Source organism: Thalia democratica, chromosome 2 (assembly GCF_965202585.1).
Source record: "Thalia democratica chromosome 2, ktThaDemo2.hap1.1, whole genome shotgun sequence".
Lineage (NCBI taxonomy): Eukaryota > Metazoa > Chordata > Thaliacea > Salpida > Salpidae > Thalia > Thalia democratica.
This window is the reverse complement of record NC_139166.1, coordinates 54,846,724-54,866,038: the sequence shown is the minus strand read 5'-3', so window position 1 is coordinate 54,866,038 and position 19,315 is coordinate 54,846,724. Positions and strand designations below refer to the sequence as shown.

General features: G+C 27.4%; 1 protein-coding gene across 1 annotated transcript; it reads left to right on the top strand.

The window, feature by feature from the left end:
• The first annotated feature begins 11,902 nt into the window (after positions 1 to 11,902).
• Positions 11,903 to 17,362, top strand: LOC145829606 (uncharacterized). Its single transcript, XM_082937449.1, has 11 exons — positions 11,903 to 11,957; positions 12,283 to 12,344; positions 12,557 to 12,616; positions 12,869 to 12,901; positions 13,175 to 13,285; positions 13,371 to 13,962; positions 14,094 to 14,169; positions 14,352 to 14,403; positions 14,487 to 14,577; positions 16,319 to 16,474; positions 16,574 to 17,362. Exons 3-11 carry the CDS (start codon positions 12,590 to 12,592, stop codon positions 16,735 to 16,737), a joined length of 1,302 nt encoding a protein of 433 aa, XP_082793575.1. The 5' UTR covers positions 11,903 to 11,957; positions 12,283 to 12,344; positions 12,557 to 12,589; the 3' UTR covers positions 16,738 to 17,362.
• Positions 17,363 to 19,315: the final 1,953 nt, after the last annotated feature.

Sequence of the window (19,315 nt, the reverse complement as noted above, 5' to 3'; positions counted from 1 at the left end):
TTGTGATTATTATTAAATTTTGGAGATGCGATGATCAACGTGGAAGGTTCAATGTGAAGCGTCGAAGGTCTTAGTGATAAAGTTGAATCAAAATGGAAGATCCAACGGTTATAGTGGAAGATCCGATTGTAAACATTAAAGTTAGGATTTTAAAAGGAAGATCAAAAGAATATGTCAAGGAGGAAAGAAAAATTGCTAAGATTCAAATGTTGATGCTCTGGACGATGATAAGTTACCGCGTTTGAGAAATATTCCTAGTGGCGATTGTCAATTATCCCCAGCTATTTACGTGGGCTTCAGCTGCAATATGGTTTCGCACATTTAACAGGATAATACTTCTAATCAAGAAGTTTGTCGAGGAAAGCATGTAAAGTAAAAGAGGCCTTTTGTAAACTATTCAGAAACGCTTAACGAGAGAGTCAGGGAGTTGCGACTTTCTTGTACTAGTAATAAATTGATACAGAACCAATCGCATCCAGCGGTGCTCGTCCTTAAAAAACCGCACAGGAGTTGAGTGATAACTGAGTTTGTTGTCACCACCAGTTCGTTTTCAGAATCGATGGTTCATGCAGATTAATTTGAGATTGTTCCTATCTCACATTTTTTAATGGAAAATATCAAACGACTTGCCTTGTCAGTTTACAATATTGCGTCAGATAGGCTTTGGAATTGGTAGGAGAAGCAATTGATTGTCATTGTAAATTAGCTAGGAAAAATTTAGAAAATATTGGTAGTAACGAAAGACGCATTTTCTGAAAGTCCCCGTGATTTTAAACTATGTCTACGTACTGCTAAAATAATATAAGGTGCTTTGTAAGTTCAACGCAGAAAAACGTGTTCATGAATTGTGAAAGAATAAAATAATTCAAAACTAACCGTGTCACTTTTATCTATGAAAGAAACGCAGTATGAGTATATTCTTCCTGTTATTTATATTATTGTAAGTTTATTGTCATACGAAGGACCCAGGCATCAAAACCTAGGCCACTTATACAGAAAGACATACAACAAAAAGACAAAAATAAACCAAAATTGTACATTAAAAATGAAAAAAAAAACCGAGTTTAACTAATTAAAGTTTAAAAACTAACATAAAAACACCAAAAATTATAACACAAAATTTATAATTCCGGTGCTTCCGAAAAGAGAACAACAATATCCTACTTCAACTTCACCCGAACAGATGGCTTCACTCCAAAACTGGTTTCACTTTCATTCGAACGACTGGCTTCACATTATTTGAACAACTGGTTCAGCTTTCATTTGAGTAACCGGCTTAACTTTTATCCATACAACTTGTTTCACTTTTATTCGTATAACTAGAACCGCTTTTATATGAACAACGTTTTTCATTTTTCTTAGGAGAGCCTGCTTCATATTTACTTTCAAATCTTTAATACTCAGATAACTCAGCGTTTGTTGGACTTTCGTAGTAGCTGATAAATGTTGAGAACACTGACTATAAACAAAACTTAAGAACCCAAGGCCTCTAGCACTTTAACAGCCCAATAAACTATGTATTAAGGAACAGGTTTTGTTATACACAGAGGAAAGGCGCCGCTAATTAAATAAAGCTATAGGTTAAACCAAATTAGACAAATACAACCAGTGGTTAATGAAGAAATAACAACAAAAAAAATCACTTATGAATTTTGCTAACAAAATATTTATTTAAATCAAACTTTTTTAACCTTAACCGAAAATGCTCAACTTTTTTACAAGAAACTAATTCGTTTGGAAGCTTGTTCCATAATTCAACTGAACGATAAAAAAAAGAATTATGCCAAACATTATTATTGAAATTATGTCTGCATGTAAATTTTCTGCTGTTACCTCTCAGTAAATAAGTACATTTATGAGGTTCAAAAATAGACTGTAAATTAATTGTAGTTTCACTATTAATCAGTTTGAAAAAAGTAATTAAGTCAAACTCAATCCTTCTATACTCTAAAGACTTAATACCAAGTTTTGAGAGTCTATCAAAATAAGATGTGTATGAGATGTTACAACGGTTGAAGACTATTCTTGTATATTTTCTTTGAATGGATTCAAGATGGTTAATATCTTTCTTCAGGTATGGAGACCAAATTGGTGTGTTGTATTCTAACTTAGGACGAATGTAAACGAGATAAATTTTTTTGAGAATGTTTATATCTGTAGATTTAAAACTCTTTAAAACTTGAAAAGAAATAGTTGATGCAATTTGATAAACGTAATTGATATGGTGGTTCCATTTTAGGTTTTCAGCAATAAAAATTCCCAGATCTTTAAACACTTTAGTTGAAGGTAACCTTAAGTTGTTTATTCTAAATTCAGAAGTGATACTAGATGTATTTTTTTGAATGTTTAGAACCTGACATTTACTAGGATTTAAAACTAGTTTTCTTTCTTTTAGCCAAATATTTGTGATAATTTTAAGTTGTACTATTGTTGTGTTCCTGTTGCTTAAAAACTCATACTTTCGACAATCTTTAAAAAATTTAGCATCACAAAGCTGTCTTGTTTTACAATTTAAACTAAGTCTTGTCTTTCAAATGTTGCGAAAAATTGAATACTAGCTATCTAAAAAGACATTCTCATAAGTTGCTGGCAAGCAGATGTTAACTTTTGCGGCTGAAACAACGAATCCAAGTGTAATGAGATAGAACTGAGTTTATTGTTTTCTAGTCCAAGTATTTTAGAAGGTATTTAAGTTGAACAGCATTTGCTTCATTTTTGGTTGAAGATTTAATTGGTTTTACTTTTTACAGAAACTCAACTGTCCTTTTCAAACAATTTAAGGGTTTACTTAGGGTTGTAAAATTTTAAAAACTTAGGAAAACCTCAACTTTTTTTCCAGACTAAAGCGCAAACAATAAAAGTGCTTAAAACAAATTAAAGTTTTGTATTTTAAAACAATTATACTATAATTAAAAAGATAAAAAAAGGGGTGAACGACTAAAAAAACTATGACAATCTAAATTGAAGTAATTCTAAGTTATTGCTATTTAAAAAAAAATTAAAACCAATATTTCTTTCAATTTAATTCTTACAATCATAATGTAAATAGTAAGACCTACATAATTTTTTTTTTCAAATTTTAATTTTATTTATAGAAGTGGCTGACTATGAATATGACTATTTTATTAAGGTTTTTTTTCTACCACTAACATCTTATAAACCAAACACTTACATAAGCTTTTTATATCAATTTTTTTTTTTTGAGATATGGACCTTTAAATTTTTTTTATAAAATTTGTGTTTTTCAGGTTTACCAAAGGTTTTTGAAAGTTATTCTTCCAGGTTGTTTAGAGAACAATTTTTTCGGCCATTTTTAGTATAAAATTAAATTTAAGATAAAAAAAAACTATGTTAAGCATCACAATAACATTTATAAGATACTTTAAAGCTACAAAAAAAGTATTTTTTAATATTTTTTTTTTCATTTACTTTTTCTTCTATATCAAAGGCTATTAATCTTTTTTTATTTTTACCTCTTCATTACTACCAAGTTTACCCCCAATATACAATATAGTGCTTAATTTTAAGAAAAAAACTAGATTTTTCGAATTTTAAGCTTATAAAATATAAGGAATCGTAAAGTTTAAAGAGTTTATTTAACTTTTAGTTTATTTAAGTTCAATATTAACTTATAATTTAAAATGAAAATTAATAAACATTAATTTAAATAACTTTCAATAAATAAAATTTACCCCTTAGAGCAAATAAAATTACCCCCAGGGGTAAATTTAACCAAGGTTAAGAATCGCTGTTCTATGTAATAAATTTTTGTTATCTTATCGAAATTTTATTACTTACAATGTAAAAATTCTCTCAAATTACAGGTTATTTTTCGTTTGTAATATTCTAGGGTGTTTTTACCTAATTTGTCAAATTCCAGGTTTTTTTTTTAGGTTTTCACAAAGTCCAGTTTTTTAGCAACCCTGGTTGTTTTGATTAGATTTTTCAAAATTTGAATTATCATGTAACTGTAAAAAGGACACTTTTAAATAAGAAATTTAGGTATTTGTGTGAAGTTTCGTAAACTTTTTTATAATGTACTATGAATAATTTTGAGTGGTTTTTAAACTGAAAAATAGAAAAAATTAGTTTTATTTAAAAAAAACTAATGAAATACTTGAAATAGAAGAGAAACAAAGCTAGTTTTGAAAACAAGAAATCCAGTTATTTTCACAATGTATAATACTTAGTTTTGGTTTTGTAGACGACAAAAGAAACAATATCTGCTTCATTTTTTTCAGTCCATTGTGAATTTTATTTTTCTATAGTGTAATGGTTAAAGTTTATTGGTCAGTTTAAATCTTTTTAAGTATAGGTTGAATTATTTACGTCTTCTAGATTTAACTATCGAAAAACTCTAAATTTTGTTTTTTTCAATAGGTTTAAAAGATAGGTGCATTTTAGTAACTTATAACCTAGGAAAAGAACTGTTCTCCACTTAAATTCAGTTTTGTTTTTCAATTCAAGTAAATATTTAATGAAATTCACTAGATAAGCTTATTTTATGTAAATTTCTGTTAAGCAACTCAGCTTTAAATATTTGCAAAAGTTACAAGGCAATTCAAATTCTTATTAATATTTTCAAGGAGCAACTTTTGTAAAAATAACTTGAAAAATATAAAGTTGTTCCTGTAGGCCTGACCAATAAGATTATGATGGTGGATAAAAACAAACGAAAAATTCAAAATGACAACAAAATTATTGCAATAAGAACTCCAAGAATTTGAAATTTCATGCACTCTTTTGCAACTACCTTTGACTATTTGTAAAAGAGATGAAAATAAATTTAATAGAGGAAAATTATGATAACACAAAGTTTCTTCAAAATCCTTTGTTTTTGTAATGGTTGGAACACAATATTAAGTATTTTTTTTTACAGGTGTTTTCTCATAAAGGTGTTCACTGTTAAAAAAAGTTTAGTTAAGTTTTAATGCTGCTGAACCAAATTGTAGTTTGTTTGATGAGATTCAAGGAAACTTCATTGGTGTACCTTTCAGGAACAAAAAGTTTTCTCCATAGCAAAAAAAGGTAAGTTTAAAGTTTTTACTTTGTAAAACAAGACTATTTGTTTATTGTAACAAAGTGTCGCAAAACTGAACTAAAGTTTTTGTTTTTAAAACAGGTGCGTGCAAGAATACTTTTTGATAAAAAGTTATATAACATTAAATTATTGTTTAAACTTTAATACTTTTGTTTAAAGTTTAAATTAATAGATCTATCTGTATTATAAATCTGTGCCTACTTTATAATAAAAACTAAAGAAATGAACTCAATTAAATAGTTTTTTATTGTACGTAGTGTTAGTTAAAATATTAATAAATATTGTTGTTATTTCATTTGTTTTAACAAATTAAATTTCTTAAACTTATGTTAAATAAACTATTTTAGATAAATTACTTAGTTGATGATTTTTTATTTTAAATTTAACATTTAGAATAAATAAAAGTAAAGTGTTAATAAAAAACCTTACTTTCTGTAACGACTATATAAAAAGAAATTCATGTAAACATTAACTGATTTGAGAAAAAAATTCAGCTGTTTTTGGTTTACTGAAAAAATACTAAATAATCAAATAATGATCCTCTGGCTAAAAAAATTGCAGTAGATATCACGAAAACCAAACATTAATTCAGTTTTGAGGCTAATTTATGTTTATTTGTATTTCAGGAAGGTTAAATGTCAAAAAAAATTGGTATGCTTGAAGACTTCTTTTATAATTGTGACGTCATAAAGTAAGAAAACAAATAAAGTTTAAAGCAAGTTCAAACCCCCTTAATAGTATATTCAAGTAAAAGTAAATGGTGTTTATACTGCTAATATATACATATAGTTATTGAGAATGCTTAATAAATTAATATATACATATATTATATATTTATCTATTAAGCATTCTCAATTATAGTAGCTCATTTAAGGTCATACTTACTGAATTGCGATTATTAAAATAGATTATGATAGCGCTTGAGGCTAATTTAGTGACAGTTTCAAGTGAGACAATAATTTTTAGTTAGAGTTCTTAATACACAGGTAGCTTTTAACTTTTTTTTGTTCATAGACAACACTCATGTTTTAAAGAGGTTTTTAGAGAGGTATTTCCCTAAATAAGGGGAGATAATGGGGCGATATTTTTATTTTGGGAAAACCTGTTCTAGAGCCTGTTTTAGTCTGAAAATCTATAGTTGCTTTGTTTGTGGTAAGAGCTACAAATAAGTATACAAAGAGTTAAGGCATTAGTTTTATTGTAAGTTCTGAGTGATTGCTGCTGAACATTTTAATGTGATTTTTGTACATATAACTATTTACACTACTTTAAAGCTGTTTGTTTGAATTTTTAGTTAGTTAAATGTTCATATTTTATAGTATTATGAATAAAGTTATAACGTTCAATCGTTAGACTTAGTTAAATTAACCAGTTTAAATTTGTACAATACTTTTCAAACTTTAATAAAAAAAAAAAATTTTAATATTTTTATTTGTTTGCTACTAGAGCGTAATTAATTTTAAACATTTTTTATATAGCAGTAACAGTTTGAGTTTCTTGTTTAAAAAAACGTTAAAATTTTAATTACACTTACAATGTTGAATTTCAGAAAAATTCAGTTTATTAAGTATTTAGCAAATTAGAAAAAAATATTTGTAAGTATTTATTGCTTCCAAATAGCTAGTTTTCTATAAGTTGTATTAACATTATTAAACTGTGCGAAATAATAACAAAAGTAAAACAATGGCATTTCATTGTATATTGAACAGAGAATACTCAAATATTTAACTACAAATTAAAACTTTTTATATATTAAATTATGTATTTAATTGCCAATCAACGAATAAGTTTAACACATTCGAGAGTTTGTAGAGCTTTAGAAAAAAACTTTACGATTTCTCTCGAAAAACTTTAAGTCAATCACTAATTAGAATTAAACAAATTATTTACCACTTAAGAAATTTTAATTTGTAGTTTATTGTTTGGATGATTTCTGTTCAATAAAGAATACAATTGTTTCGTTTTTACTATTGTTTTGTAGAGTTTGACAAAATCAACTCAATTCACCAAAACATTTTAATGATAAAAATATTGTCGAATGGGAAGTCATTCGAATGAGAAATATTCGATTTTGAAAAGGAACGGACCAATTACTGAATGGAAAATTTTATTGTTTATATGACGAACATTTCGAATAAAAATGTATACCTGCTGAATTATTTTGAAGAAGAGCTATATAATTACTACAGTCTAAAGGTTACTTACTGGATGGGAAGTTGTTAAAGTTTTAAATTTTTTTAATTGTAGAAAGTGAATTAAATGTTATAAAGTATATATTTTTTAGATATTGCTAAAACAGATTTAAAACTTTGTGGAATATTCTTGTTTCTAGTAATTGTAGATTTAGATTTATAACTTTTATTTTATAATTTTAATTTAATTATAATTATAACTTAAACCTTGAGATAATTTTTATTTTGTTAGTTGTTACTTTTTGAGATGTGGCCCATTAAATTTTTTTAAAGAGTTTGAATTTTCAAGAAATCATGTAACTAGTCTGCAAAAATCAAACGAATAGCAATTTACTTAAAACTAAGTGGCAAATCTAGTCGGTTATATTCATTATAATTGATATTTTTTTATATATAAGTTCCATAATTTCAATTGAAAAATGTTCTTAGAAAGCTTTCCTTCCCTAAAAGAATGACCAATATCGCTAAAGTCTGAATTTTTTTCAACCTTTCTAGTTGAGTATATGGTGCTCCCATACCTAAAAGCATTGCTTTCAAAATGTTAGTTAGTTTCCTCAAAAAAAATGTTTGATCCCATGAAGAAAAATTTATGTTATATTTTAAAGCTTCCTTATTAGACATGCTCAACTCTAGAATATTAATATAAGAAAATTTGTTTTTAGATATATGGCAGTCAATAGATTTGTTCGTCCTAGAGTACGACTGTTGAATTTTCAGCCAAAAAAAGATGTTTGTAAAAATCATCAACAAAAACATTAACAAAAGTCTGCAGAGCATAAGCCTAGACTTTCGTTTGCCGTGAGACAAGCTCAAGTTTAACAAAATGATTGATCATACTAATTCGATCATCAGACTACAAGTCTTCGGTAGATTGAGACCGGTTTCGTCTATATTAGGACTCGTAAAGTATGTAAAATATCAAAAAAGTACCTTGTGCAGAATTTAAAATGTATCGAAGAAAGTTTCATGGAGGCACTTTTTAATTTTTTGTATAAATAATCAAAATTCAAAAAACTTACTTAAATTCTAAAAGATATCACATAAAATCACTATGTGCCTCCGTGAAACTTGTTTTGAATCCGTACTACCTTTATTAAGTTGTCTCAAATAGTGTACAATATTTTTTTTGTGAAAATTGTCACATTTAATAAAATTTTCATCTATGTAATGTAAAGTCCCCATACAGTTTACATTGGCGTGTTTTCAGAAAATCAAAAACAGGCTCAGTGAAAGTTCTTTTTAATCAGCTTAAACTTTGTACAAAGTGTTTTGTGATATTTCTCAAATAGAAGCTTATAGACCTAGCTCAAAATTCAAAAGTCGCATTTTTTATAAGCACTGTGGTACATCCTTTAATTGTCTTTGATAAGCTTTGAAAGAACCTTTTAATTAAAAAAAAAAAAAATTAATTTATTAAGATATTTATATTATATCAAATAAGCTTGGTAAAAACAGCCATATCTAATGTAGACCATGAGTTCTCGGAGTAATTCAATAACATGTTATTAGCAAAAAATAAACGAAAAATTACTAACTATTATAACTAGGGAGTCTACTTAAAAAATAAAAATGTTTATTTTTGTGATAGATTTTTTTTCGATTAAGAGTATAATATTTTTTTCTCTGAAATTATCGATTGAGGTATGCAGCATTATCTTGTGTGCTGTAATCCAGTATCTCAGAAGATATGTCTTTAAAACATTTTTGTGTTTAACAAACACAAGAACAAAAAATAAACTAGATTAAAATAAGATAAACTAAGAGAACCCATTACTTAAATTAAAATTTTACGAAAAAAACTTGTTTTAATTTTTACTTTTAACGTAATTTTTGTGGATTTTCAATTAGTGTGATGTGGTCTCCTGCATTGCCTTATTTAATCTAGTGAGTTTTTCTATTTTTTAAAGACTAGTGTCTTTTCTTTTTGTTTGTCCAGGTATTATAATTTGAAGACATCTCTTCTGAGATACTGGACTACAACACTCCAGACAACTCTGCATGCTTTTGTCAATAACTTCTGAGAAAGAATTATCTTCTAACTCAGAAAAGAAAAACATGTTCGTTAATTATAATGTTGATAGTTTTTAGTAAATGTATTGTATTTTTTTCTAATTTACCGTATTTAAAATATTCAAAGAATTTATGGCCCACCTTCTGTATAAAGGTTGTAGCTGTTTTTTTTCTAAAGGAACCAGGTCTTAGTTAATGGTTTAACTACAGAGAATTTTTTAAAGTAATAAGATCAAAAGATAGCCGCGTTTACTTATCATCCGAAGTATTTAGAACAGAAAAACTTTAAGAAAAAAACTAGAAAAGGAGATCTAGTTCTAACCAACCATGTAATTAATTACCAGCCAAATAAAGTTTCTAAGACTTTTTGATAAAATCTTGTTTTGCTATAGAGGCTAAAAGTATTGGAAATGAGAGATAATTAAACAAATTTCAGTCACAAACTGTTCTAACGTGCATGTCTCCAAATCCTCGGTAGGGTTTGCAAATAAATTTGACTCAGTGGAACGATTATTGCTCGGAGTCGACATGCAAAACATCAAACACTGTTGGCAATAACTTACAACACAAAATAATCGCGATCTGACTGGTAAGTTCTGGTTTTTCTGATCTTAGTCTCTCGCGTATAAGTCAAAGGATCATCAAATAATTCTGCAACTAGCTATTTTCTCGTTTCAACAATCTTATCGACTTCTTTTTCAACTTGTGGCTTATGTACTCACGTGAAATCCATGTAACACCAGCTACACAAATAATGGTTTTTAAATGTAGAACTTTTCCCAAAAACCGGATACAGTTATCAACATCTGTTTAAAGACTGTGATCCAAAATCGAATACAGGCTTTTACGTTCGTGATTCAGTCAGGAAAACCTTTTTACGTCACAAATGTTTAAAAAAATAACTCAAAGCTTATTAAGATTGCCATAGACCTGGAACCCTGTTAAAACCTGAAGTTTGAAAATCTTTAAAAAATCTAGAACAACCTGTAATATTAAACACTTATCACAAAAAACCTCTAATTTTAAACAATTTCAGAATGTTTGGAAATTTTGAAAAACCTATGGCAACCCTGGCTTACTGAAGCTAACTAATAATGCACATCCCTTGACTGACGCCTGCCCACAAGACTTTCATTAAACCATTACATTGTTCACCATTGTAGTTTTATTAACTGTTGTTATTTGTTGTGTTGTTTATCAATTGTTTTCAAACTTCACATCTTTGACTTTAATAACAGAAAAACTGATAAACTTTAAAAACTTATTTTTTACGTAGATATTAACGTTAAAAACTCCTTTTATGTTCATTAAATGTACCTTACTGGTTTTACTACAAAATGATTAGTTGTTGAAAAACAATTTTTTTTAATATTTCTTGCAAATCGTTATAATCTTTTAAGTTTTAAATAATAACTTAGAACTTCTTAATATAGAATAAAAAACACTAAAATTATTTAAAATTAATATTATTGAAAGAAATTGTATAAACTTGTACGCAAAAATATTGTTAGCCAATATTTGTTCACATACATTTTTCTACTTATAAACTGTCAAAATAAATAATTGATTTTTTTATTTATGCTTAAAATAAATAAATAATCTTTGTAGTAATGACTTGATTTTCTAATAGCATTTAAAAATTAGATTAAATAGTGTTAAAATCGTAGAAAAAACAATCAAGTTAAAAAAAAAGTGAAAATAAGGAAGTCTTTTTTAAATATCATGCACTGTATTTATTTCCCGGTAAATTGAAAATATTAATTCCTTAAGTTGTGTAAAATATAACCTTCCACATAATTAAAATACATTGAGCAGCAAAATTGCAAAAATTAAGTTCCAAGTTATACAAACTTTTCAAAACTAAACAGAGAGTTGTTGAAACTTAAACAAAAATACTTAAGTTTTTTTTACTAGTATAGTAAGCTTTTGTGTTTGAAATTGTAATGTGTTCGTTTATGAGCTCATTATTTTTTTGTTTGTTTTAAACTACAACTTAACAATAGTCTAGAAATTCAGCATTACTTCAAAATTTTTTGAAACTAGCATATTTATGTGTTAATGGTTTGAAAAAGTTTACTATACTATTTTTGTTCAGTAAATTATTTATTCAATAAAATAGCATACTTTTTAAAGCTCTTGTTCTGTATATAAATAAGTTTAATGGCTTTTAAGTAAATATAAATAAGTAATTTTAAAGCTTGTACCCATTTTTCTGATAAGTGTTTAAATTAGTTTTTACTAATTCTTAAATTAAAATCAAATGGTAGTTATTTTAAAAAGTTTCCATACAATGTTTTAAAAGATGTAGCTTATCTTGCTTGAACAGTCTTAGCTAAGAAGAAAGACAAAAATAAATAACAGTGTTTTCAGTAAAACGAAAAACACTGACACAAAAATTAAATGCATAGTCTTTGTTATTTTTATAAGTTAAATATAAGACACTTAAATTTAAACAAAGCTTCTTAATTTTTGTTTGTAAAGATATAATTTTTTGTTTATTGCAACAAATTCAATTACTGATTGATAAAGATTTAAATTTCCACCAAATATTGACTTAATAGATAAATAAATGTTTGCTATTTTCAACACGTAAGTTTTCGAAATTATAAAACAAAATTGTAAATTCTACTTCAGTGTTTTATAATGTTTTGTTATTTCAGATTTTAATATATTTTCTTACAAAAAGCTAAGTGCTTATTTTCCAAAATAAGAAAGTAAGTAATATCTTCTTATATAAATTATTTACAGTTTCGTAAAGTTATGTAATTTTAAAAGCAGTTTTTTTTTGGTGATTAAACAATTTTTTATGTAAAAATGTAGTATACATAGTTTTATATTTTAATAGTGTTAGTTTGATAAACATAACTTTAGTTTGTACTATCTTTGTCAAATGCTGAATAAACATTAAAAGCTCCTTCAACTTGATTACTTCTTTAAAATGTGATGTTCTAGAATGTTAATCATTATTAAAATCTGCAATTAACTAACGAACATCTCATAGTAATTAGTTATGATTTAACTAATAATTACCTATTACAGGTTTAGTTAATACAAATAAAGCTTTATACACTAAAAAAGTTCAGTCTAGAAAAGATAAATAGGTTAGTTGTTGTATGTATTTGTAGAAACATTAAAATTAAGTCATTTTTATAAAGCTAGACTAGACATTGAAAAATCAAAGAAAAAACAAACGTAAAAAAAGTTAAAATAGTTTACTTTATTCAAAACTCGTTTAATTTGTTGAGCTTAAAAGAATAAATAAAGTATATTGAACTTAAAAGCTGTAGTTTTACTTAATATTTCTTTTTTTCAGACAACTTAAAAATACTGAAATATTACCAAGAAAATGGCCACATCAACTGAAAACCTTGTGGTTAGAAATTGTTATTTGTTGTATAAAGATACTTGTTAAAAAGTTTTTTCAAGAGATTAATAGCATTAAAATTTGGTTATGTTGTGGTTTATAAACAATGTTAATAATTTACAAAACTGTTTTATGTTTTTGTTTTAAATAAGTAATGTTTTGTATAAAGTTAACTTATTCATATGTAGTTTTTTCTTGAGCTATTGATTTTAATTTAAACTTTGTAAGTTTAGGTTATAGCTATAACTCAATTTTTTTCAGAGAAAATACAAGGCAATAAACAATGACCGTGATGTAAGTTGGATTTTATTCACTATTTTTTATCAGTTTTTCAAAGAGTTATGGAATTTTCAATTTTAGTTTCACAAGAAGTTTTAATGTAAACAAGTAATATATTAAGTAATAATATATATTCTCGAAAAAAAAATAATTTAACTAAATTTGATTAGTGTATTGCAAAAAATTATTTTTTATTATAAAAAAATCTAAAATTTAGTAAGCAAAATATTTAAAGCATCAGTCTATAGTAGTTGCATTAAACATTGAAAATATTTATGAACTTTGTAGAAGTTGCAGCAAAAGTATAAAAGAGACCTGAGGGTATTTGAAAATTGGCACAAAAAGTTCCAATTTGGTGACAGCACAAACATGGAGAAGTACAAATTTTACATGGAAGACGTTAGTTTCAAAATACTGCTGTTTCAATGAAAAATAGCTTTCAATCTTTTTTTCTTTCAACACTGTAAGCCGTATTATTTTATAGTGGGACAAAAGAACCAAAGATTATAAGGATAAGCTGCGACAGAAGACGGAGGAACTGGAATCCTTGAAGGTGGAAATAGTGAGAAGATGCGAGAACTCTCCAGCCGATCTCAGCTTCCTGCAGATCTTCGCCGATCGTCAGCAGGAAAACTCCTCCCGCAGACCGCGCAACAGAGCGAGGACTCAAAGTGATGCCGAACCTCCTAGCAATCTGAGGCTTTGCAGAAGGCATGAGAGCAGACCTGAAACTCCTGTAAATGGACACAATTTACCCACTGAGCCTAGTCCTGTACCAAGAGACCCGAGACGCCGCAGGTATTGCAAAGAAACATTAAGGCTCGCGAAGGAGCACACCTTGGACATTTCGGACAGCAGAGCCGTTGCCAAGTTCATGGACGAGGTGCGGCGGATGCCGTCCCCGTGTCCGTCCACAGCAAGCTCCGCGAGCTACCCCCCTAGACCGATCACAAGGGAGCAACCAACAGAGCATAACAGGAGCGTATCACGTGATTCCGGCACCAACGGTGCAGGGAAGTCTTGCAGCTCGTACGAGGAACTGATGGCAAGCTCTAAAGAATTGACGCCCGCTACCAGTGTGTGTTTTAATGACTTTAGCTTTAAATAACATTTATACAACTGGTTTATTTGTGTTTTAAAAGTTGTATGACTGGCTACACTTTTTTTAGTTTGTATAAAAAGTAGTTTACTAAAATTAATTTTTCAGATTCTAGGTACATGCCAAAAGTGGAACAGGAAAGGACGAAAAGTAGCAGATTTGCACCGTACAGCACCAATGCTAGGTAATAACCTTATAGTTTAGTTAGTTATACAACATGAAATCAATTAGAAAGCATGGAAAGAACTTTTATGTAGAAGTTTTATGTGTTTTAGATTAACTGAAAAATAAATTTACATAGTGTTTATTTTAAGCTTTCTTTAAGTAGTATAAGCTTTTTTCAGAAAAAAAAAAGTTAATTTTCAGAGAGAAACCCCAAAACATTGTGAAGGATGTGGACATGAGACAGTTTAAAACAGTTAGTTGTGCAATTAAATGTTTTAAGAATAATACTTAAACTAAACGAATAGTCTTAATTGTTTATATTTGCTGTATTTTCAGATAATAGAACAAACGACCAGTAGTAGCTTGGAAGAAGCTGCGAAGAATCTCGCTGATGAAGTGGAAGCCAGGAGTGGTGCAGTAGTAATCAGTAAGATTTTTAAATACAAATGTTATAATTTAAAACTACTTTTTTAAAATAAATTCTTCCATATGTTACAATCAAGCAACCAGAGTTTATAAAAAAATGATTATAGTTACTAAACTACTTCTCTTTCAAAATAGAAGCTTTTTGAATTATCCCAAACCTTATAAATGTGTTTGTATATTGTTTTGTAAAATTTAAAAAAATTGTGAGCTTGAAGTGTTTACTTATTAAAAAGTAATTGTAAAAAAATCGTTTCAAACGTGCCAAAGTTATTGCTTAAGATACTTTACATTAACATATATTACTGAAAAGTAGGTTAATAAGTGAAATTATATATTACTGAAATGTAAATATTTTTTTTTCAAAGCAGTATATAGTGATATCTTACATAAAGCATTGTCTAGACTTAGCTTAACAAAACAAAAATATTCAGCATTTACTTTAGAGAATTTCTACAGATACATCTTAAATAATATAACAAAATAATACTTTGTTTACAATAAATAATTCTGCATAACTTTAATTTTAATTGTGTTTGGTTTTTTAGTCAACCCAGTAAAAGTTTTGCTTGATATTTTAATTGTAGTAAATGTTAAGTTAACGTTTGTTAGACTAAAAAACCATACATTGAAATATCAAACTTAAGATACTTTAGTTAATTTTTGTAATGAGTGAAATTACGTGAACTAATTGATTTGTAACCGTACATTTGTAGTTTTTGTTTTTGCATTTATATACAATTATTAATAACCGTTCATGTTATCAGTAAGTTTTTTAAATAAATATGTTGTAGTTTAGGGTTTTAGAATCAATCAATTTAAAATAAATGTTAATAGTTACCTAAGTAAATCTGGTTAGAAAAACTTATGAAGTACAGGCTCCTGCAGAACAATGCCTTCTCAGAACCGGCCGGATCCTTATTTCACAATGAGTTATGGACACGGCCGGATGTTAATTTTTTTAATCAGGTTGATCACTAGGACCGGCCGAACTCTACTTTAAAAATATTAACCTGATCATATCCTAAAAACAAACTGAGGGATTTGAAAGTTTTCTAGATATTCTTTAGTTCATGAAAATAGCACAAAAAGTCTCAGTCGTACTTTAAAGTAGTTTTGGAAGTTACACTAGATATTACTGGAGAATTTTCAAAATTTGCACTAGATATTCAAGAAAATATTTGAAAGTTACATTAGATATTACTAGAAAATCTGAAAGTTGCATTGGATGTTACAGAAAAATTGAGAGATTTATAAACAAAATAAGATTCGGATCTTGCCGAATGCTAGTTTTTTGATCCGGTTTATCGCTTAAAACTACAAATTTTAAATGTATTTTCATTGATATGTTAGCAGTAAGTGTATTCTTTCCTGTAAACTGCATGTTTACTTAAAAAATAATAGTAGATATGATAGTATATTTTAATGTGCTAAAAGTTTAGCTAAATTACATTACATACAATAGTAATAAGTACTTAATACAAAATAATAAGTTAATAACTAAAGCTATGAGCTATTTTAATGATATTTTTCCAAGCAGACTACTAAGTTTTCTTACATAATTAGTTAATATTTAAAACTAATTTACATATCTTATTTTCTATTAAAAAAAACAAGTATAAAACAGTAAATAAATAGTTTAACGCTAAAAATCCTTTATAAAAGATTTAACTTGACTATTCTTTAGTTCTCAACAAAAAAACTTTTAGATAATCATATTTTTAAATTAAACTATTTCGTTACAGAACAAAAGCAGAAGGAAAAACTGGAAGCTCAACTGGAAGAATTGAGAGAAGAAGTGAAGAAGCTGAAGAAAGAGGACGAGAAAATCAAGGGGCAGTTGTACCAACTCGGCCTGGACAGAATGGACTTACTTGACATGGACAGAGAAAACAAGCCAGGTTGGTTAAACATGTCATCAACTTTAGTAACTAACTATTAGTAAAACTGTTATCTTAAACCTATACTGCTTTGGATTCTTACAAATATTTAATTTTCAGACAAAAACATTGGAAACCTCAGTCGCAGAACTCATGATGCTTTGGACAAGTTGGTCGAAAAGAACGATGCACTGGAAGTGAAATCCAGCAAAACGAAAACTCAAGTAAGAAGGAAGGAAAACTTCATTAAAAAATTAGAAAAGAGCCTCGCATCATTCAGCTGATAATTTTGTGTTGAATTTGAAAATAATAGTGAATTATGTTTAAACTTAGAAGTATTTGTTTCTTTTTGTATTTTGTTTCAATGCCTTTTTAAGTTATTCTTAGGTTCGTGTTTTTACTTTCAGTCATGTTCAAACTTTAAAAGGAACATTTTAAAAGGTTTTACTATTAATTACTTGGTTGCCACTCCTGTTAGTTTTATTTTCTTAGAATTATGCTGAACATTTACTTTGTTAATAAACTTTGTTGTAAGTATTAAATCTCAAAGAACTAAATCATTTTCTTGTCAGCAACCTATATTAATTAAAGTAAATAAGAACAAATTACAACTTCCGTTGGTAAAGTGAAACATCTTGTATGTTTAACAAAAATTGTATTACTTTCTATAAACTGCACATCATAACTCTCTCGATAGTTTTTTTTCTTTTAATTTTATATGATACACTTGTTTATTATCAAAGTAAACTTCATCTGTGGCCGAATAGTACTTTTATTTTTTATCTTGTCACATTTCTTTTAGATTAAGCAAAATTACGAAAAGTGAGATATTTGTAATAGTAGGTATAATTACTTTTGTAGGTTACCTTTGTTTTATTGTGCTTAAAAGAGTGGCAACCCTGAATTTAAAAAAAAAGGACAAGGTTTTGATTAGCTTGTTTAATTGTGGCAATTTGTCAACAATTTAGGCCAAAAAATGTTAATGATTGATACAAGGCGTGAATTTTTTTAGTAAACATTTATTAACTTTGTATTTTTTTGTTAAATAAAACTCAAAATAATAATAAATGTGTATAACTTTTATTTATACGTTTTCCTATTTTTGATCAAACTTAAATAGTGTTGGTTTGTAGTTTTGTAGCAACTTACATAAAAAAGCTGATATATAGATCCGTCAGTTACAGTACTCTATATTATAACTGAATATGTATTTTGAAATAAAAAAAGATCGTAGCTTAAACCATGTTGTGCTACGCATTCTCAAAGTTTAAGTAAGCATAATAAAGTTATTTAATCGACATATGTATAAATAATTTTAAGCGTCTATTGAATTGGACTAATTCAGTGAATAACTTATTCGGATTATTTTGAGGTATTTTGGTAGTTATGAATATTTAGCTACAGTATTGTAAGCAACATATTATTAAACAATTGCTTAAGCATCACTAATAAGCAACTATTAAAAGTCTGCACGTTAAAACTACATTCTAAATGAATAAAGAAAGTTATATTCATGCCTGTTTTGATTTAGATTGAATAAAAAAAGTTATATACAAGACAGAAAATGCCGTGGGGTCAGAATTTTTAAGCCGAGGGCCGCAGTTGTTTTCAGATTATTATTTTAAGTTACATAAAAATAATGTTTTAAACCAAAAAAGTGGTAAAATAAGCATCAAAAGAGAGCTTTTAAAGATTAATTATTAAGCTAAGACCTTAATTGTAAATTTCACAACATAAACTTATCTTTCTATAGTTTTTAAAAGGCATATTTTTACTTTTACTAATAACTGAAAAGTAGTTCGCGGCCTGCAGTTTGCCGACTCCTGTGGTTAAGTGACTATCAGGGTTGCCACTCGGTCAGGAAAAAATGGGGGGTTTTAAAAAAAAGTCAGGAAATTTGATAAAATTTTTAAAAAAGTCAGTTTAAATTTGTAAAATTCCTTGTTTTCCAAAGCCTTCAAATGGTAAAAATTAATTAAAAGTCCTTTAAAGTCAGAAAAAAATTCCAAAATTTTCCTAAAAATATACAAAAGTATTTAATTTTATTTCCAATGCCTTCATCTGGTATAAATTAGTAAGTTATCTTTTATAAAACTGCAAAAATTTTCTATTAACATATTGAACAAGTACCCTACTTGAAGAAGCAGACTTTGTAAGCTTTTTAGTATTAATGATCCGTAGCAAGGACACTTCCATAGTGAAAATATGATATATACGCAATAGTTTATCTAGCATAATTTTAGAATTAAAGTGTTTTTTGTTTAGTAAATAATTGAGTTCTTTATAACTAAGCAGTTAGTTTAGTATTCTATGTAACAAGTTAATTTGTATACTTTACCTCTTTATAATTTTTTCAAAGTTGTTTAAATTTAAAAAATAAGTTATAAGAGAGGTATATGCCAAGATTAAGTTTACTTATTATTTATATTTTTTGTAGAGTAACTTCAGTTTTTAAAGTAAATAAGAGTATATTTCTTTGTTACAAATTTTATAATATATCACGGGGTAGTTTCAAACCTCAGCCTTCCTAAGTTATTCAAGACTGAATTGAATGATCAAGCTTCCCTGAAACCTGCCCTTGATTCTCAATTTGCTTTCAAATTTGAGAAAGACCTAGTTGAGGATCAAAAGATCTTAAATTTTAATAAAGAATGTAGAGTTTTTATAAAAGCCGTTGAAAGTCTCCGGAGCAGAATGGCTATTGGAACTACATTTGTTAAAAATATGTCATGCCTAAACCCTCATAACCTAGACAAATTAGGAGTCACAGTTCTGGTTAAGCGTTTTGTCAATGTTGTGCACTCCTTAACGAAACAAAAAATGTGTTCCAAGATGATTTAAGTGATGTAGTTGAAGTTTGAT